This window comes from Musa acuminata, unplaced genomic scaffold, assembly GCF_036884655.1.
Source record: "Musa acuminata AAA Group cultivar baxijiao unplaced genomic scaffold, Cavendish_Baxijiao_AAA HiC_scaffold_1072, whole genome shotgun sequence".
Lineage (NCBI taxonomy): Eukaryota > Viridiplantae > Streptophyta > Magnoliopsida > Zingiberales > Musaceae > Musa > Musa acuminata.
Window position 1 is genome coordinate 186,114 of NW_027021286.1, and position 21,202 is coordinate 207,315.

Below are 21,202 nucleotides of genomic sequence, written 5' to 3' on the forward strand. Positions count from 1 at the left end.
GGGTGTTGGTTGATGATAGATACCCAATATAATATAAGCTGCTGGCAGGGTGATTAATTTCCTCCATGCAAAAAGTGGCACATCTAAAGCAAGGAGTTTGTAGTTGGCCTGTGCACATTTCATCCTCTCACCCATTGTCAGTTACTATGTCATTGTGTTGAATGCTCGTGAGGAAAGGCGATACCAAGATGACAAGCACGTTGATGGGTGATGATGAACGATGATTATTATTTCATGAACGACGTTATCGTCCCAATCTGATACACATCAATACGACGAAGAGAACCAACCGCTAAATCAAACCACACAAACTTACTCGACCTGCCTTAACCATGGGATCGTTAACTACAATCTGAACCAATCACTACAATCAAAATTCAACATATCTTCTGCGACAAGCCAACCCAATGGGGTAATTCTCAAAAATAGAGCAAGAGAGCCCAATCAAAACAAACATGTGGCTGAAAGCAAAATACAAGCAAATGAGCAAGGAATATAACACATCCATTATCCACATAATACAATTTATAATATGAAACACCTTGCTAGGATCAGTGATGATTACAAAAAGAAAAAAAAAAATCCTCACGTGGATGGTCAAAATCGGGCATCGTGCGTGCCAGGAGGACCAACAGTGATGACAATTTTCTGATAGGGGATGGTCAAAATTGGGAAGCAAAACTAACACACCATGTGGTACATCAACCTTAACTCTTTTAAGTGCAGCCGCTCAAAAGAATAAAATGATCAATGAGGACGCATAAGAAGCGCATAAGCTCAGATAACTTAATCATACATGATGAATTGCACAGCATCAACAATTTTGTTTTCACCGACCACCACCTTGTGTAACTACAATCGTTGCACAACGCTGCTGTTCATCCTAATTTCTGCTTTCTACTGGCTAGCCGAGGCTTCAGCTGCATGAAAATATACCTTCTCAGAACAAATAATCATTGTATTAAGTATCTAACATCTATATCCATGATTCACGGATGCCAACTCGATCGTATGAAGACAAAGCAATGTGTATTTGTTTTAAACTCAGGCATCAGAAACACCAAGCATTTAAGTTGACAAGATCATGAGTATACAATAAAATAAAAAAATTGTGATCCTATGAGAGACTACTTGCATGACTAAAATCCTGGTCGCAGGTTGCAAAGAAGCATCCAAATAAACACTTATGGGGAAAAAGAAAATATATGACTTACCATCTCTATGAATTTAAGGTGCTTCAGGACAACTTCTGTTTCCAGTTCCTAGAATCACATATGAGAGCATATTTAGCAAAGCATAAAAACAAAGTAGTCCAAATTGGTGATTTCACACAATCAAATGCCATAAAGCTGAGAAAGATTTGACGAACAGCAGATCCCGCATTAACAGGTACTACAACAAGCATGAAATAACAAAGAAATTGAAGGGTAATCATGCAATCAAATGCTATAAAAATGAAAAATAATAATGGCTATAAATGGAAATATTATATCGCAAAACAGTTCACTATCAACAGAGGAAAAGAAAAGATGACAGCCTGTCTCATTTTCGTCTGCAAACATAACAGCATATCAAACATTCTGCAGACTGTCATGGCTACTTACCTGTAAAGGTAAATTATACTGAAGAAACAACCTATTACCTAATGCTCCATGTAACAACCTAAGCTAACTAATATGGCTCTTTGGGGTAGAAGACACTATCATATGAGCCAGCTGCATTAAAAAAAAAAAATCAACCAACAACTGAGGAAATGCATTGATAAGTGTGCTTTAATGTTTGTGCTTGTTCACTGATAAATTACATAGAAGTATATTAACCACTCGATACACTTACTAAATGAAATATTTCAACTATTTAAGAACAAAAGAAATTCCAGAATTAATATGAACAAATCAGCACATGTTCACCAAAAACAAATTATTACTACGTTTTTTTAATAAATGAAAGATCTTCTATGTTCTAACATGTTGCCATTATGTCTGTAAATTAGATTATCATCGTACATCCAACAATTTAATCAGGATTGTTGTGATGCAATACAGGATTTTGATGGAAAAATTAAATCAGAAAGAACAGCACATAATATCTGAGAGACTGTAAACAGTATAACTGATTCGAAAAGGTTACTCGAGAAAAATAATGGATTTGCAGAAGGAATTGCCAAACTAATGAAAACTACCAACATAAAACAGTAACTGCAAAAAAGAAAAAATAATCTAACAATCAATAGAGGAGATAAATTGGAACAAAGAAACCTTACAAGACAGATAAGCTTGAGTGGTCAGACCAACACACAAATATCAACAATGGATCCACAAGTTAACTTATCCTGGAGCATGACATTAGAATCAGGCTCATTCCCAACTAGTTACCACATTGCAACTATAGAAAAGAGGACAAATAATAAATGCATAATATAAACAATAAACACAACTTTGGATATTGTAGTTTAAAAAGCAATTAAGGTCCAAAGATATTGTCTAAATGCAACTTTAACCTGAGGAACAGCACAGTCAGCATGAATTGCATCCCAAACCACCGCACAAGAACAATCCCAATCATCAGTTTGAACTACAAACAATGGTGCCCTGCAACAGATCCAAAGAAGATAACTTTACAAAGTTATCGATCTAGCATCCACAGTATTATTAGCATAATCAATTTAAATGGGAAACTTCCAAAGTTCAATAACTGTTTACTGCACTGGTCCTGTATTAGATAGCACAAAACATTACAGAGCAGGTTACGTTAATTGTACCATTGCTACTTTCCAGTCAAATTACCTATTGTGATAAGGTTCAAAGGAATAAACTGATTAAGATTGTATGTCATTGTGATTATCAAACTGCTAAGCATAATGAGAATAAATACTAAACCCACTACTACTAGTAATGTTTTCATTCAAGAACAAGTGTTGTGATTAGATGATCTAAATCAATTAGGATAATTGGTGTGAGAAAAGGTTGGGAACCTAAGATCTTTTCTAGAAACAATAAAACAATATTTATATGCTCTTGATTAAACTAGACATATCAAATTATACAGAGCTCAATGGTGGGAAAATCCATGTAATTGAATCCAGATAGTTGGGACAATTACAGCTTCATTGTTGTTGTTGTTGTCATAATGTGCTAAAAACTCAACCTCAAATGTGGGTTGGAGCAGTCTGCTATTTCTTCCGAAATTATCATTCATGAATACTGGTTGCGCTATGGATGGTTGCTACCCCATAGGTATATTTGTAATCAATGTCTGTGTCTTTCCCGCTTGATTGGAGACACTAGTTCAGGAATGAAGGAGAAAAACTACATAACACAAGTGTTATATAATAAGTTCAATAAAGATTGAGAATTTAAAATGTAACTTGTGACATTAAACCACAAAATAAAGATACAACCATGATACATCTTCAGGGAATACCAAATTGCAAAGGCTTTCATCGATTTACCCAAATTTGGTCAGACCAGCACCAAGTTATTGCAACCCAAGCCAAATCATATATTAATCAAGATTATCACACAGAAAAAGGGTCAAAATTCTAAATCTACTTCATCCTTAATCTCTGCCAGGACAAGCTTTCTTTGACCCATAATTTAATCACTGCTTTTTTCTTCCTACCTACCCTACCATCTGACATCTGTATCCACCTCCATCCAGTTTTTGCCATCAACTATAACTAATGTTGGATGAATATGATGCTCTTCATTCATCAATGGTAATCGTATATTTGGTGGCATATCTCACTGAAGTTACCTCTTTGTTTTTCTTTCTCATATGAACAAAAAAGAAAGAAAAAAAAACTGTGATGTAGGAGGTTATGTCAATTATGCAGCAAAATTGTTATGTTTGAAGTTTCTCTAAAGAAAATGCTCATCTATTATGTCTTAAAGCCAATCCCATAGAGACTTAAAACTATAAATATTGAACAATATTTAATCCTGAACAACTACAAGTGTATATAAAATCTTCTGCCAGAAAAAAATACAATATCATTAATCTGAATAAAACCAACAAAAGGAAGCAAATAAAAGTACCAATACGACAATCAATATAAAAAAGGATAGCAAAAACTTCTCTACATTCATACTGTCTACATTCAGGAGCACCACTTGCATAGTCTAAATTGAATTGTTATAACGATTTCATATACCAAAAGTGTTTGCAGGTTATAAAGTATTTCAGTAGGGTCCACATGCATGGTATTCACAAATCATTTTTACCACTGTTTCATCCTCAGTGAAAACCAAACATGTTTAATCCTATTAAACTTGTTTTGCTAGTAAAACCTCCCAATTTCTACCATCAACAAAACTGCTAATTCGTCCTCTAGTATTGACTCAATAACTATACTTTAATTGTTATAAAATAAAATACTATTCAATAAAATGAATGGATAAAATATCTGCAAACTTAATCACACAAAATTCAACAAAAAAGTTTACCTGCGCCACTTTCTACATACAGTACCCTCATCATCATCACCAGTATATACAACTTCTCGACATTGAACCCAATTACCAATAGAAGTAGATTTTGGTGGCCTGGAATTGTTCCATACCTACACAAGGCAATTGATCAAAGAAAAGAAAAGAAACTGAGATATGATAAAATAATTAAAATTAATTTCCCAAGTCTTACACTGAGACTAGAGTATTCAGCAGGATCCACTTCTGAAGGCTCCCCATATGGATTGAAACCACTACAGACATGTACAAACCATGGACCAAGGAGCAATGAGCTTCAATGTGGATGCTAATGTCAAACAAGAAATATTGTGATGCCTATGGATTTAAATTCTGTATCTAATAGCTTTGTTGGGAGAAATAAAAATAAATAAATAAAAGCCCACACTTCATAGAGTTAGCAAGAATGAATAAAAAAGATCAAGTCCACTGAATGATATAACTGCTCATCAGAGAAGAGTAATGACAAAAGTAAAATCAACAAAATCTCCCAAAAGAGGCACACAAGTGGTGTGTAATTTGTTGATATAAAAGGTTCGTCGTATTGCAGCATACCACTCGGTACGAGCGGTATGTACCAATCCGATAGGGGACTGGTACAGGCAGTGTATCGATGCACCCTCATATATCATGTGTTGGTATGCTCAGTACAATTTGGTACATACCGTACCAACAACTGGTCGGTACGTTGGTATGAACCGATAAGACGAACTATGAGAAATACTTGACAGTTAGCTTGTATATATTATTTAGAGGGTGATGATCTTGTAAGCCTTTGCCTTAAATCTCCTTTTCGCCTCTCAGCAGAGAAGCATTAAAATATAACTTGTACATCTATTACCAAAATAACCATCCTCTAGAAATTATACCTCATCCAAGTCAGTCTTTCCAAACATGTCTTCTCATGAAACCTCCCTCTTATCTTGTGACTAAATACTTCCTAAAATTAGTTCATAGCTATAAACTGTGAGTTCAAATAGCAAAATGAAGTATTTAGTCACTGATAGTTCTTTTGTATGATATTAGAAAAGGTTAGTGAATCTATGTGCTTCAACGATAATCATATTTTCATAGTTAAAAGGTTCGTTTGTCAACTCCCATTGTATTTGTGCCGCAATGTAAAGACAAGGAGTACCAAAATTCATGGAAAGAACTATTTCATTAAGATGTAATATGAGTAATTATCTAACTAAAGTTTTAAGGTAGGTTGCTGGAAATTGTGATAGACCAATACTTGACTGATGTGACATGATTGATATCACCAGCCCCCATTACATACTTCAGAGGTCTTCAGAAAAATTTCACAATAGCAACTGTTTAGCAGAAACGAGAATACTAGGATTGGACAAAAGGGCAGGGTGATTTTAATATTTCAATTTTATTCTAGTGATCGAGTAATATGAGAAGCAAATACCTTATTGATCTCATAGAGAATTCCAACTTAACTAAATATAACCTGTAGACATAAATAAGCATGGCCAAGTGCATGAGGCTCCCTTCTATTTTGCACCAAGGTAGATATCTGTATTTATTATCCCCATCCATTCATACATGCAAAATACATCACAAATCACAGACAGAATTGAACATAAACCATGATATAATTCTAAGCAATTGGACAGAGAATGTTTCAAATTTTAAGCAAGGATCATCATGCAGGTATAATGCCAATAGCTGGTTGTCAGTGGGCACCTGGGCATTACTGTACAGGCCACCTGCTGAACCATCTCATGCTAGGCATGCTCCTGTGAATCATGCCAGTTTTACGTATGGGCTCAGAAGTCACACCCATGTTTGGTGATACTAAAATCATGGTTAGACACATCAGGCTATCATAAACAAATGCAGTACTTGGTTCTAAGAATAAAACACAATATTACGATGAAGGTCCTGGTCTTATGCTAGTTCCTACAGGAATTGTTGGGTATTTCACTTATAGGATGGCAACTTGTTAAATGTACTACCAAACTAAATCTTATGAAAATTATGATAGAGGCATTAGAAGCACGCACTCAGGTATTGGACCCGACCAGTCAGGAACTTCCGCTTGAAAATATTTCCCGATGCGAGCCCCAGTTGTATAAGGCTGGCCGTCTCGCAACATGAATGCTATAGGGTCCAAAACTCTATGAGATACTCTTCTCCTGTGCCCTGGAAATTCATCCACCAAAGTACATGTTTTCCCAGATTTCTCATCAATAAAGGACTTTGGCTTCTTACTGAAACAAGATTGACAAAACCACTCATCAACTGGCAAATTTCTTATTTTCGGTCTGCAACAAGACACATGAAACGCTTCTTCACAAAGGTCACAAATTAGCATCTTCAATGGTTGTCCCAATTGACAACATATCTTGCATGATTGAAAAGTGGGTTCATGGTGATCTAGAACCTCAGGAGAAACCCATGCACCACTCTCACATGCTCCCCTAAGTAAACCATTAGTTCTAAGAACAAAAATGCACAGCTCCTTTGCTGAATGGAAATCACCCAATGGATCGGCAATGACATTATCCAATGAAGAGCACTCACCAGTCTCCACTTCATTCTTTATGCAATATGAACTGGGATTATTATTGGACTTTGATGTTGAAAATCTGTCATTTATACCAGAGTTGTAATCTGATTCCGATTTCTGAAGGCACTTGACAGGTGACTCAGTATGTACTTTGTTTTCTCCAATAGATCTATTATTAGGAATACAATTTGGGTCTAATATTACTTCCGTAATAACATCTTTCTGTGAGATGAAGGGAGTTCTGTGATCTAGCAGGTGATAACTTTCAGATAATACATTTCCATTCTCAACAGCTCCACCAAAATCTGCAAATTTCTTATTTCTGTGAGGATTATCATTTTTATCTGACAATGAATTGTCCTCACAACTTACACTAGAATGGCAAAAGGAGCCTTCTTTAGTACTTTCTGATACATTTTCTTTTGACACAAGTGCAACACCATTCTTCTGCAACTTCCTTCGTTTGTACACATAACCATCCATTTTATGCACAAAACTCATGTGCATATCACTTGTTGTTGATATATTGGCACAGGAAGATAATTCTAGAATACTGGAACCAGCTGATTTGCTTTCTTCATCTCTAATAACTGTAAATGTTCTGGGGGTTTCCAAAGGGCACACTTCACAAGTTACAGATTTCTTCCCAGTTTCGTTAGAATGTGACCAACCAAGCAAGTCCATGTTCTGTTGTTGCTATAGTCAAGTGCATACAATGATGATGCGGTAACACAATTAGGATGAGAACTCTGGATCAACATTTCACCTTTTCTCATGGCAACTATGTCTTGGCTGGATTAGACTTTTAAACTGCATTTTATTTTTGGAACATACCTTAAGTGATACAATGATATCTCAGAAGCACAGTCCAAGAGCAAGAAACAACCTGGAACATGTGGACAGAAGGATGGATTTACAACATCATAAAAGTTTTGGCTGTTTCCAGCATAGATAAAGAGAGATTTCATAGTAACCAGATATCAATCAACGAACATATGCCATGAACAAATACTTTCACAAATTATCATGTCTATATTAATGTTTAACAAGTAAAAATGCACTATAAATGTTAACTGAGAAAACATAGAATGAGTCAGATACTGTTCCCTACAAACAAAAAACTTAAACAATTATTATGTATGAAGAACACCAGTTCTAGAATGCATTGTGCATAAAGATGTCACAATTTCAACTTCAAGAGCCCTTGTCACACAATTATTATGTTACTGTTCCCTACCATCTAGGAGAAATTACAAACAAATATTGTGTGGTTCAAGTATCATGTCCACAAAATAAATTCTCAAGTATTTTAAGCCATGTCTCTTTAACGAACATTGTTAGCCTTGTCTATTCGATGTAACACAGGGATAACCAAATGTAAAACCCGCTAGTAGTAGTTTTCATTTAAATTAACTAGTTTTAAAATATCAATCATATGAATTATTAATCTCTAAATTAGGTTTCATATTTCTCTTAGGACTTCCAACCGATTCCACTTTAGGTAAGATCCATGTACATAACTCTACTTTATGAAGATGATGGGTAAAACTATTGTATTTCATTTTAAATAAAAATGTTCTTTCCTTTCATTTTAGGATTTTTGGCAACTACTTTATTTCCTTGGTTCTTTCTTTTAGGAGTTATAGTCAATTATCGTCATGATTCTGTAACTAACTCTTGGTAAGAGTTTTGAGTCCCATTTTGGGTAGATCTGATGAATAAGAACCCTATTTTAGCCAGATTTTTGGTATATTATTTTAAGTCATCAGGAATCAAGTCACAGATGAACTAGGTGTGTATATATATACACACAAATACATATTAAACTCCAACTCTTTTGATCTTGGGATGCCCTCTATAGTGTCTTAATCACTAGGTTTGCTATTTTGCTACAATTCCTAGCCAACGTAGGAATTTGTCTCGTTCAACCATTTTTTGCCAACTCAAGCCTTTCTAATATGGAAACTGAAAATGAGAACGAAAAAAATACATCCACAAATACCACAAAACGAAATAAATCTACCTAGATCTTATCAGAAGTCACTCCTAACATAAACAAGACTCAGACAAAGATCCTATGCAAATTGTCATACATCAAGAATTGAACGAAAACCAGGCCTATAGATCACTTGAGTATGCATATCAGGCTATAATTTATAATGTCCGGACTCGGCATAATTAGCCCCTAGAGAAATTCTTAATCCAAAATAAATTCAATGAGAAATATGTCAAGGTCACTTTTATGGCAAAAACAAACACCTAAGACCAGAAATTGCAGTACCCCTGAATCTGGAACCAGCATTTACCTAAGAAACAAGGAAAAGTGCATCCAAAGAAAAATCCTGCCTAAATTATCTCATGATTTAATCCCGACCTAAACAAGACTTCAATGAAAAACTGCAAGAAAACTAGGCAAACAGATATCTCCGGTATGCACCTCAGGCTATAGTCTCTGATGTGGGTGATTCAGAGAAAAAAACTCCTGTAGAAATATTCAATCCATATAATTTGACAAGAGGCATCCATATAATTTGACAAGAGGCACGAATCTAAGCCACCTTCTTGAATTCAAAGAGAAACCTAACAGCAGAAATCATAACGTGAGACCACTCTAAAACGTCAATGCCCCTGATTCCGGAACTAGCATGACAGGAGGAACAAGGAAGATTTTGCATACAAGAAAAGGGCCCGCCTAGATAACTTCATGGCATGATCCTAACTTAAACAAGACTCAAATCAAGACCCAACCACAAATTTTCCTGCATCATAAGCTGCAAGAAAAAAAGGCAAACACGTCTCTTGGGGATGCATCTCGGCTATAATCTATGATGTGGTCAACTCAGAGCATTTAACCGCTATAGAAATTCTTAATCCAGATAATTTAACAGGAGAGACAAACCAAGGCCGCTTTCTTGAATGCAGAGAAAACCCTAGCCGAGACGTCTTCAATTTTGCGACGCCCCTGAATCCGAAACTAGCGTATTTACACACAAAAAAACATGGAAAATGCATCAAAGAAAACCTTAAAGATCAGCAGAAAGCCTTCCCTTACACGACCCAACAGCATCTTCAGTTCAAGATAAAAAAGATATGGCTCGGAATCAGATAAATTTGGGAACGCAAACAATTTAAACAAGTAACAGAACAATCTTTCCAGAAGAACATGCTCAAAAGCAAGAAATCAGCAGATAGCAAGCAATGAAGTTGGGAGGACGAATCTACCGAAATCTCGAGCGCAAACGCCCCTTCCGGCCTTTCTTGGGGAAGAAAGGGTGAAAGATTCCACATTACTCCTCAAAATAACCAACCGAACGCGTTCCATTTGTAGGGGGTTCAAATAGTATGGGGGGATCTTTTATTCGGAGCGTCCGTCCCAAAAATTCTCCGCCGTTGGATCCAGATGTCGTGAGAGTGAAAGCACTTCCTCGCTGCATCTGCCAAATCAGAGCCGTCAGATCAGCATGGCTCTTCTTGGCACCTTCCAATGAGCGCACCAGGGAACAGGGTTTTTCGTCTCGATAGAACGGTGGGGTCCGCCTCATTCAACTCGCCGCTGACGTCAGATACAGCTCGATGACGCTACCTCGTCCCCCATCCTTGTGAGGGGATCCTATTCCCTGTCTCAGCCAACACAGGTGAAGGCTAATATGTGCTTCTTTGTGATTTCACCATGCAGTGCAAACTTCCGTAATCATTCTGCTAATACAAATACTATAATTCTAAGAGAAAGAAACAAAGAGGCAATTCCTCTAATCAGATTTTTTTCTCGATTTGAAGGTTGAGCCAATTCTTTTTTCTGCATCCCATTCCACAGAAATTACTTGCAAATATCTTTGCTGACAATATTAGCAATCAGTTCAAATAAAAAATAATACAACAAGCTGATAGAAAGACATTATGTGACAGACAATAGACCACCTCAAGTTCTAAATGAACCCACAATTACTTTTACAAGCAGGCAATAGTGCCAATATAAATCATTTCATCAGCTTTCATATTTCTGTAACAATGAATAATTTCTTGTGTTCCTATAATTTTTTTCACACTCAAACATGAGTGAAGCATAATATAATTTTAGAAATAAGGCTTAAGAAACTCCTGTAAAGAGAGTAATAGTAACCCATCAGGAGACCATCTTCATTGAGCTGCCACAGGTATCCAAATCTTTGCTGCATTCTTCCACAGCCTTTGTTGGGGCTTTTGCTTTCAGCATCATTTCAGCATATTCATCTTCTGGTATCGACAATGCTGTAACTGCACCACCAGCTCCCACAGAGGCTTCCCCCTTGTGTATGACGACAGTTCTAATTACTATGTTCAGATCAAATGTCTGGTTGTATGAGAAGAATCCAATAGATCCTGAGTATATGCCTCTTGAGCAGCTTTCCAACGAATCAAGAAGCTCCATTGACCTTAGCTTTGGTGCTCCAGTCATCGAGCCACCTGGAAAGGCAGCTCTAACACAATCAATAGGACTTGCATTAGATTTTCTCTTCCCCTGGATGGTACTAACCAAAGTGTGAACGGTTGCATATGATTCCACTTCCATAAGACAAGGCACACACACACTGCCTGGTTCACAGACCCGTCCAAGATCATTCCTTAAAAGATCCACGATCATCAAATTTTCAGCCTGGTCTTTTTCACTGTTGAAATGACACAAATGTAAGAAACAATTTAAGCAGCAGAAGATCCACAAAGGCAGTCGATATTAAATTTAGTCTTAAATTTAAGAAACCAACCGATATAAGAGTTCCCAATGAACAAAGTGGTCAGAAAATTCTTAACAAAGTGATTAGAATCTGAGAAAATAAAGCTTGATCTCAGTTCAAGAAGGTCAATCTCATACCTGGAGGCACAGTCTACTCTCTAGTAAAACAACTCAAGGCATAAATAATATTCAAATTATATGTTACGAAGCCTTGGAAAAAAAGTGAACCAGTGAACCTTAACAGACACATAAATTGTCTTTAAAGAAAACTACATGTGGTAACTTAGTTATAGAAAACAAGCATTGCTCCTTATCTAAGAAAGAGAAACCAACACTAAAATAAAAACCATGAGTTTATAGTCTAACCTGTATTGCAACTGCAATCGGAGATGTTCATCTTCATCTGGTGTTCTACCACGAGCTATTGTCCCCTTAATGGGCTTCGCTTCGAGCATACCGTTTCCATCTAATCGAAGAAATCTTTCTGGTGAGGAGCAACATATACATAGATCTTCCCTGGTAAAATTCAGCCAGGCAGCATATGGGGCCGGATTTTGATTCCTGAGACTGAGGTATAAATTGAAAGGATTTATGTTGTCAACCTTTTTCATCATCTGTGTTGTTAAACACAATTCATAACTTTCTCCATCTTTAATCAACTGCAGACACTTCTCGACATCCTTGATATATTGGCTTCTCGACTTCTGAACTATAAAGCTTCCCTCATTTGGAAAAGATGGGGTAGCACATGATGTTTTATTCTTAAACTTCTTGGTGGATAAAGATTTTAAACTGAGCAGCCTCTTCTCGGTCTCAGCTACCCATGATTTTCCTTTTAGGTTTGCATGTTGACCCATCCAGGTATCTGAATTATGATTATCATGCAAGGAGAGAATATATACATCTCCATACCAGTGATCAATCACCACGAGATTATCTGCAAAGAAGAAGCAAGCATCTGGAGCCTTTGATTTGTGGTCGTTAAATGATGCACCACATTCAACTTTAAGCTCATACCTGGTCAGTCAATTAAGATTTCAGACAACTTTATGAAATAATACAAGCAAATAAGATACAAAACTAAAAAAGCATTTAACTATTCAATAATTTTAAAAGTAGTACTACCTGCTGATTCACATTATATGTATGAGCAAGTTATCAAATATGAAACCAGTCCAAAATAAAGGTGTTTTCTACCTTTCAACAGCATGCTTGAGATTCATCTAGATTTACACCTAGTTAACGCCACTACATTAGGTGAACTTCTTTGAGAATTCCACTATATACCCCCTGCAATAACTAATAGATAGCCCCAAATGGGGCTGAGCTATTTCTTAAGATATTGTATGGGTTGGCTACCACCTCCAAAGAGCATCATTAATCTTTTTGTGGGGCAACGCATATTGTGCATGGGTCATCACAAATATAGTATCCGACCATGAAATGCTTGTGGTCGTGAACTAAACTGCGACCTTCTTCGCAGCCCAATGACTATCCAATCTGATGGGGACAATCACCAGGGCCTATGTGGTGGGCCATGAAACCTTTGAATCGCACATCACCTATCCAGATTATTCGAGTAGGTGTTTATTAACCAAACAAAAACATCAGGTATCTAAGAAAGGAAGATTGTGATTGCTTAAAGAAAATTGTAAGCCCCACAATAGTCCCATAATGGGTATCTAATATAAAACAATCGGTTGCACATGTAGCATTACATATAAGAGATAGTTTAACTGAAACCAGTTAGAAAACAGAAGTTTTTAATGCAAGTAGTTATAAGCTATCAAAAGTCAATATAGCACTCAACAGCCTCTTAAATCAAATTAATCTGCCATTTGTAGTGCCAAAAAGTGCACTCTTTTTATACATAATCTCCAAATTTTCAGTAACTGTTTCAAATATTTTCCTTCATAATCTAACATCCATAAAACCAGCTCTCAGATAATAAGCCACAGTGGTCCACAAAAATCAGCCAGAAATATAGAAACAGATAATCAAGCAGATAATATAGACCTAATTAATGATTAATCACAGATAATCAAGCAGATGCGCCGGCCATTCACCAAAACTCAAAGATACTTTTAAATATTTGTATGTCAAAGCATCACTGAGTAATAATTAACACTTATCAGAAAAAAAGATTCCACATACCCAAGGTAACCAATGTATCCACCACAAAAATCAAAGGGCAGGCCTTCATAATCTCTTCTGTCATAGTGAAATGATTCAAGTTCCTGCATATATCAAGAAAAAGTTAGAAAGACTGATCACAATGTGCTTTTGGTTCGTATTACAGGTTCATACCGGTGTACCGACCAATTATTGGTACGGTACATACCAAGCTGTACCGAGCATACTGACACATGATATACTGAGGTATACCAATGTACAGCTCATACCGATCCTCTATCGGATTGGTACGTACTACCCATACTGAGCATTATACTTCGGTACGTCAAACCTTGCTTCCAAGTTCCAACATAACCTAACAAGCACTTCAATTAGGTGTGTTTGGACACAGAGAAACAGCCTTACATGCATATCATGGAATTTAATTTCTATACTGCTAACAATTTTAAGGCAGCCTCATAGTAGCATCCGAGCTAGGGCATGGAATTGTCAGAAACTAACAAGATTCCAAACAAAAAAAAGTTCAAGAAATAGTCATAGTCATGCATACGTCTGCAGATTATGTGAACCAAATAATCAAGTATTTAGAAAAAGAACAGTACCTTCTTCAGGAAATCAAACAGACCATCCCTAACAAAAATTGTCTTCAAGGATCCATAGATATCCTCAATTGTCAGGTACCCTCCAGCTTCGGTTGTCATTTTACTGAAACAAACTGTTACTATGTTAAAAAATGTAGTATTGCTCTGAAATGTTTGGTACAAGTTATACTAACACAAATAACCATGGACTGCAGTTAAGCCCGGACCTTTTTTCATGTCCAACTTGACAAGATGGAGTTTTATCAGACAGACGAAAAGTCAATTGCTTCCATAAAGGCCCCCCTTTGCCACCCATGAATGAAAAGCGTGCCCTACCCTAAAAAGAGCTTAGATCAAATCTCGAATGAGCTGTCTGGCTATGAAAGAGGGAAAAATAGGATGACAACAAATAACACATATCATATAACAAAAAGGACCACCACAATAATAATTAATGATAAAGCATCTACAGAAAGATTACACATTGATACATTTATAACATTAGAAAATAATCCACTGAGAGGCAATGATAAATCAATCAGCAAGTGAATGAAATAACAGACTACATTACTGAATGATGTTTTGTGTGCATGTTTGGACTAATTACATATTATCTCTTGTAATTAGATCTCTTTAGCATCCCGGTCCCCATACTTAAAAAATTTGTATTGAAATCCCTATAATTATGAAAGTGCAACATTTAACCCAATTTACCCTAACGCCATCGGCTTTACCGACGGAAGATACAGCACGTGTATGAATAGCATAAAAACGATAGGCAAAAAAGTAATTTTAATGGTGGTGGCGGACAGTGGCATCATGGGTGGCTGTTATGGTGTGGTCGACGACAACGACACAATGGTTAGCCTTGTCGATATCGATCCAAACATCGATGATAAGGAGGAAGAGAAGGTAGAGCAATGAAGCATCTGCGTCAGTTTTCGAAGGAGGAAGAGAAGGCATCTGCGTCAGCACTGCACCGCTCTGCCTCCGTTTCCTCCTTCGGCACTGCTCTACATCTGCATTGGTGCCGAAGAAGGAAGAGGAGGCAGGTGAGGCCACCACCACGGTGTCGTGCTCAACTCCTTGGACGGTCGCTTCATCCAATAGCGTGGCGGATTCAAGGAAGGGGGAGTGGACGGCGAGGAGGGAGAGGTTACGAGTGAGCTCAGCAAAGAGGCATGCCTGCTTCAAGCTCTCGAGCTTTAGCCAGTGCAGGAATGACACGTATGCCCCGACCATAACAGCGTGGTCGCAACCTGCTTCCAAATCAACTCCACCCACAACCGGAGGGGATCCGATCAAACGACGAGGACTGACGGCTGTACAAAATGGAAGCCCAAAGAGTATAGATTCGACGACGGGAGAGACAACAAACCCTCATCCTCCTTCCTGTTCACCTTCGATGCTGTGGTAGTGGGGGAGAGTATCAGAAAGATGGCAACGACAGATATGATGAGCAGGAAGGAGGATGAGGGTTTGCTATCTCTCTTACCATCGGATATGTACTCTTCGGGCCTCCATTTTGTGCAGCTATCAGTCCTCGTCGTTCGATCATATCCCCTCCAATCATGGGCAGAGCTGATCCGGAAGCAGGTCGACAACCATGCCGCTGTGGCCGAGGCGTACGCATCGTTCGTTCGTCAACTAAATCTCGAGAGCTCGAAGCAGGCGCGCCTCTTCGCCAAGCTCGCTCGCAACCTCTTCTTCCTTCTCGCCGCCCACCGCCCCTTCCTTGAATCTGTCGCGCCACTAGACGAAGAGATCGTCCGAGGATTTGAGTGTGACGTCGTGGTGGTGGCCTCACCTACCTCTGACACCGATGTAGATGCAAAGCGACACCGGACGAAGATGAGGCAGAGCAGTGCGACGTCAATGTAAATGCCTCACCTCCCGCCGATGTAAATGCCTCCTCTTCCTCCTCGTTGATGCTCGAATCGACATTGGCAAGGCTGACCATCGCGTCATTATCGCTGACCATCACCACAACAACCACTCACGATGCCACCATCTGCCCCCACCATTAAAATTACCTTTTTCATATCGTTTTCGTGCTATTCATACACGTGTTGTCACGTACTATATCTTCTGTCAGTAAAGCCGACGACGTTAGGTTAAATGAGATTAAAAGTTTCACTTTTATAACTATAGGGATTTCAATATAAATTTTAGAAGTCTGGGGACCGGGATGCTAAAGAAGTCTAAAGGGTAATATGTAATTAGCCCTATTTTTGCATGTGCCTAAATACGTGTCTACATCAGCAAAGGCTTCTAATAATTTTCTAACTTGCCACCTTTTTTACACATTTAAATCAGAAACCTAACTGAAACAGATCTTTCAATTGTCTTATTTTCCATCAATTAGTTAACGTTTAGACATACTGAAGCTTTTCACAAGAATTGGGAAAATGGAATCCAAACTTTTACCACCATGTGCATTTAAACATCAGAGAATATGCATTTAAAACATCAAAGAAAAGCAACTGTTAAAATAATATGTCGGTATTAGGAATCTTAACATGATACCTTATCAGTTGAGGAGCTATCTAACCAAAATGTGTTGTCAACATTATAATCTCCAAGCAGCTCACGGAAAATATTTTCTGACCCCCCAACCTCACTTAACAAGGAATCGAACTTCTTCCACTGCAAGCTTAGATACTTGACATCAACACCTTTTAGCAGAGGCATTGAGATTCCATACACATCTACAAACTGCCTGATGGCACTTCTTTCCCATAATAACTCACCCTTGGGAAGTTCTTCTAGTGATTGACATGCACGAGACACCTGTATCATGTCAGTAAGTTCTACTTCTTTAATGGAACAAAAAAAAAGACAAGTTATTTAAATGTGAAATGAGATATTATTATCCCATGGGGAACTAAGAAATGATAATTGTAAAAGTTCAAATTGAAAATTGCTTGTCGATGGAAGTTATATGGCACATCCCATGGCAATTAGAAATATTTGCTATTTACCACAATTGTGAACCTGTCTTTCATGAAGCAGCGACCTCCTCGTACCATAGTCAACAGTCATCTTTTTGAAGTTCTTAAATATTTGTCTTCCATGATAAGTAGCAACACTTTCAGGATGGAACTGGGAAAATATAATGATTAGATGAAAGAAGCATGAGGGTATGATAACAAAACATAGAAACCACATACTTGCACGCCATAATGAGGCCTGGTGGAGTGCCTTACAGCCATCAAGAGTTTTCTGCTACCAAAGTCATTAGCGTTGCTAATAGAAGATAAGGTGTCATCAATATGATGACCAATTGCTTGACATTGGTTTAGCTGATTCCCAAAAGCATCAGGAATCATGTCAGATTCTTGTGCTTCTAGAAAAGAAAGTGTATGCCCAGAACTAATCCATGCTATTGGAATTAGCTCCTTTGGAAGTGAGTCTGCATTTATTACAAGTGAATGATACCGCACAACCTGCACACTCTTAGACATTAGTCAACAGAGAACAAAGCATATTTTATCTTATAAGATATCATAAAAGAAAAGAAAAAGAAGAAAAACCATGTTGAACTTAGGCAGACATCATATTCTGTATGATTTATATACATGCATCAATTCAATTAAACAGTTTGTAATGTTTTATAGTTCTGAGTATTAGATAATTAAAAAATAACATATACAAAAAATTTGTATTGCTAAGATGAGAATGTTGAGATAAATGTGTGGAGTTACTAGGAAAGAAAGGAAAAGAAATATTTTTATTTATGAACTAGATATCGCTTCGATAAAGGATAAGATGAGAGAGGATCGCTTAAAATGGTATGGATATGTGATTAGAAGACCTATGGATATAGTAGTTAGAAGAAGCGTAATGATTAATGTTAATGATAAAGGGAGAGACAGAGGAAGACCTAAAAAGACCTTAATAGAAACTATAAATAAAGATTTAAATACTCTAAACTAAACTAGACAAATAACAATTTACAAATCTCAATGACAGAAAAAAAGATCCATGTAGCGAACCCTAAATAATTGAGACTCACGACTTTATTGCCATATCAATTCAACTAACAACACAAGGATTAATAAATAGTCAAATCAACGTCGAAAACAACTTGCACAAAAATGACCTATTACAATGTTGTGAAATTTGAGAACCTACATGTAGCTAATATATGTGTAAGTGGGGTCACCTTGAAACCAGAATTTATTCCTGATGGAATATCTTTGAAGAGATCACAACCTGTGTGCTCGATTTCACTGAAGTGAATAAAAACAAAAACAAAACATCTGTTAGTCACATGATAGCACTGAATACAATCCCAGTAAAACAGTTAAGCTCATCCAATACTTAATGGAACTAACATAAATGTTGGAAGATGTGCTGGGCCAAAAACTAAAACTCAGCTACGAAATATCAATACTAGACATTTATGTTCTATTTTCACTGACTGGTCCCAGCTACGGAGATTTCACCTGAGACGTCCATGAATAGGTTCAGGGGCATGAACAATGTCAGCTCCATGAACAAATCCCAACACCTGAGGCAGCAGAAATTTATTGCATAAGTAACAGTGTGAAAAAAGAAAAAGAAAAATCTCACCTATATTCCACCCATCAGCATGTATAGCAATAATAACTGTGCATGCAACTTTTTGTTTTTCTAAATGACAATAAAACTCTAAAAGTGATAGTGTCAACTATTTAGATAAGCCGATATTCCTGTTTTCTAGACAAATCCCCCTAGCAGTATAACATTTATAAATTTCCGTTTCTATAAATTTCCATTACAAAATAAACCTATGGTAATGCTGTATAAGTTGTTCTATGTAGCATTAATCACGGTGTGTAAATCATTATGAGCTTGTGATTATTATGACTCAATATGGTAATGCTTTAAATTCATACAATAAGTATGTGCACGTTAGACTGAGTTCTCTTGCTAATATTGTGGTAAAAATAAAGGATGGAAATGATATAAAGATGGCCAAACACACAAACAATCACCTGATGACCAAGGCAAACACCCAAAATAGGGATATCCTTGCATTCAAGAAGTATCCGATGACAGATTCCTGTAGAAACCAGGAAAAGAAGAAAAATACTCCAATTAACAATTCAAGAATTGGTAGGATGGCATCTAAAATTCGATAATTGACAAGACATGTGCATCAAAACATGAATTTATTCTGCTAAGTACTGACCTATATCTTTCGGGCATGTTGGTGTTCCGGGTCCAGGTGATATGACAATATTGTCAAAAGTCTTTTCTTTATACAAACAATGATAGATGTACTCCCATGTCCACTCGTCATTATGAACCACCACAGGCGGCACTATTAAAGGAAATAATACACAAGCAGAAACAAAGAGAAAGAATGTTAGGACCCAAAAATAAAATTGATATAAAAAGAAAAACTCATAACAAAAACTAAAAGGTTTCGTTATTCGTGTTTACTGAATGATAATCTAGCACAAGTATAAGCTACAAAATCATTTCAGGTTTCTGAACGCCTACATGAAATTTTCAAATATTATTTCTTTTATAAGGTGCGATCCTTGGTTCAAATTTTGCCGGGGTGTCCATCACCATGGTGTCACATGTGATAGACTAATGAAAACGATTCCATAATCCCAACTTAATAAAGGCCTCTTCCAATCTTCATTATGCATGACTGCACAATATTAATTGATTCTTTAACAACTTATTTTACTTCTTACTTTGTCTGCCATGAATACAATAATTACGTTCTCAAATGGTTCACCAAAGTCAGTGTCAATTTCTTATACCTAGTCCTTCCAAATAAACGAATTTTATTGCCAACCCATCTTGCAGGATTGTAGCATTAAAACGAAAGAAAACTCTTGTACTAAGATGGCAAAGGATAGCTTCCTCAAGCTCTAATTATAAGTTCCGAGTAAACGGTATAAATGCATTGAACAAGGAAAGTGCTCAAGAATTCAAGTATGAATTTGGCTAGAATAGAACAACGTTCAACGTCTGCATAATATCAGAGGAAAAACAGAGACATAATCCACGCAACGGTATAAGCAGAATAGATCCCGCTCTATAACTTCAAAGAAAACAGAGAAGTACAAACAAAACAAATGACATCCTGATACAGTAAATCAATCTATCCCCATGTATTCGGATGCGGAGCCAAGTCGCACGAATTGGATCAGGAACGTTAAAGAACAAATGAAAAGGCCATTTTGTCACAAGGGCACACAAATCCCGAGATTCCAGAGTAAATAAAAAGGAACAGTAGCACGAGAACGAATGAAAGATCGACAAAGACAAGGAGCTCACCGCCATTAACGACAGACAATTCTTGATATATGTTATACGTATAGCTATCGTAGTTGTCGATCAGCAACGTCCGCACGACGTCATCGCTCGAGATCTTATTCTCCCCCTCCTCTTCCCCGTCCTCGGCATCGCCAGGGTTCCCCAACCCTCCTCCGTGGGCGCGCCGCCGGGCCACCAGCGGCGAGATGGGTCGCGCGGCGAGGTCCGGAATCAGGGCAAGGGAGCGCGGCGCGAGACGAGGTGACAGCACCGGCCGCGGAGCGAGGCCTCGAGCGACGGCCCGGGCGCTCGGTCTCCACGAGATCGCCGACATCTCCCTCCCTACTCCTCTCCTCTCCTCTCCTCTCTTTGGGTTGCGGGCGAAGGAAGAGAAGAGAAGAGTCGGGTGGAGAGCGGAGCAGCTCGTGGCGGCTTTTTATTCCCCCTTTAAGTTGGGTTGCGGTGTGCGCGCGGGTAGGCTCGGGGTAACGTGAGCCGGCGAGAGGCGCCAATGTCAAGTGAGCTCGATCGG

The 21,202-nt window shown here is 37.7% G+C and overlaps 2 protein-coding genes across 11 annotated transcripts; both read right to left on the minus strand.

Annotated features, from left to right (window-relative positions):
* Positions 1–483: 483 nt before the first annotated feature.
* Positions 484–10,500, minus strand: LOC135666121 (uncharacterized). 8 transcript variants are annotated; one of them, XR_010509700.1, is made up of 8 exons: positions 10,207–10,475; positions 6,479–7,870; positions 4,642–4,702; positions 4,446–4,561; positions 2,501–2,591; positions 2,264–2,332; positions 1,215–1,262; positions 484–920 (listed from the first exon to the last, which is right to left on the minus strand). XR_010509700.1 is itself a non-coding variant. In XM_065177662.1 (7 exons), the coding sequence occupies exons 2-7, from the start codon at positions 7,666–7,668 to the stop codon at positions 879–881; spliced, it is 1,548 nt and encodes a 515-aa protein (XP_065033734.1). In that variant the 5' UTR covers positions 7,669–7,870; positions 10,207–10,461; the 3' UTR covers positions 484–878. The 8 variants fall into 8 exon arrangements, 6 of the variants coding, with proteins under 6 accessions (XP_065033734.1, XP_065033739.1, XP_065033738.1 ...); XR_010509701.1 differs by having other exon boundaries at positions 889–920; positions 2,264–2,385; positions 10,207–10,473; XM_065177662.1 differs by lacking the exon at positions 2,264–2,332 and having other exon boundaries at positions 10,207–10,461.
* A 301-nt stretch (positions 10,501–10,801) lies between these two features.
* LOC103976847 (probable aminodeoxychorismate synthase, chloroplastic) lies at positions 10,802–21,087 on the minus strand. Of its 3 annotated transcripts, none has more exons than XM_009392173.3 (13): positions 20,692–21,087; positions 19,586–19,717; positions 19,389–19,456; positions 18,858–18,922; positions 18,575–18,641; positions 17,580–17,855; positions 17,404–17,511; positions 16,936–17,199; positions 14,637–14,746; positions 14,431–14,533; positions 13,850–13,932; positions 12,062–12,712; positions 10,802–11,630 (listed from the first exon to the last, which is right to left on the minus strand). In XM_009392173.3, exons 1-13 carry the CDS (start codon positions 21,002–21,004, stop codon positions 11,108–11,110), a joined length of 2,763 nt encoding a protein of 920 aa, XP_009390448.2. In that variant the 5' UTR covers positions 21,005–21,087; the 3' UTR covers positions 10,802–11,107. The 3 variants fall into 3 exon arrangements, with proteins under 3 accessions (XP_009390448.2, XP_009390449.2, XP_065033733.1); XM_009392174.3 differs by having other exon boundaries at positions 16,936–17,174; positions 17,391–17,511; XM_065177661.1 differs by lacking the exon at positions 17,404–17,511.
* Between the last annotated feature and the right edge of the window lie 115 nt (positions 21,088–21,202).

Bases quoted from the DNA above. Each gene is read 5' to 3' on its own strand.
- LOC135666121 (XM_065177662.1), bottom strand. From the start codon at position 7,668: ATGGACTTGCTTGGTTGGTCACATTCTAACGAAACTGGGAAGAAATCT. The intron at 4,562-4,641 runs GTAAGACTTGGG...TGCCTTGTGTAG, and splicing joins CTGAATACTCTAGTCTCAGT to GTATGGAACAATTCCAGGCC. The intron at 921-1,214 runs GTAAGTCATATA...ATTTTCATGCAG, and splicing joins ACCTTAAATTCATAGAGATG to CTGAAGCCTCGGCTAGCCAG.
- LOC103976847 (XM_009392173.3), bottom strand. From the start codon at position 21,004: ATGTCGGCGATCTCGTGGAGACCGAGCGCCCGGGCCGTCGCTCGAGGC. The intron at 18,642-18,857 runs GTGAAATCTCCG...TATTCACTTCAG, and splicing joins CCTATTCATGGACGTCTCAG to TGAAATCGAGCACACAGGTT. The intron at 17,200-17,403 runs GTTCACAATTGT...GACATGATACAG, and splicing joins CGCTGCTTCATGAAAGACAG to GTGTCTCGTGCATGTCAATC.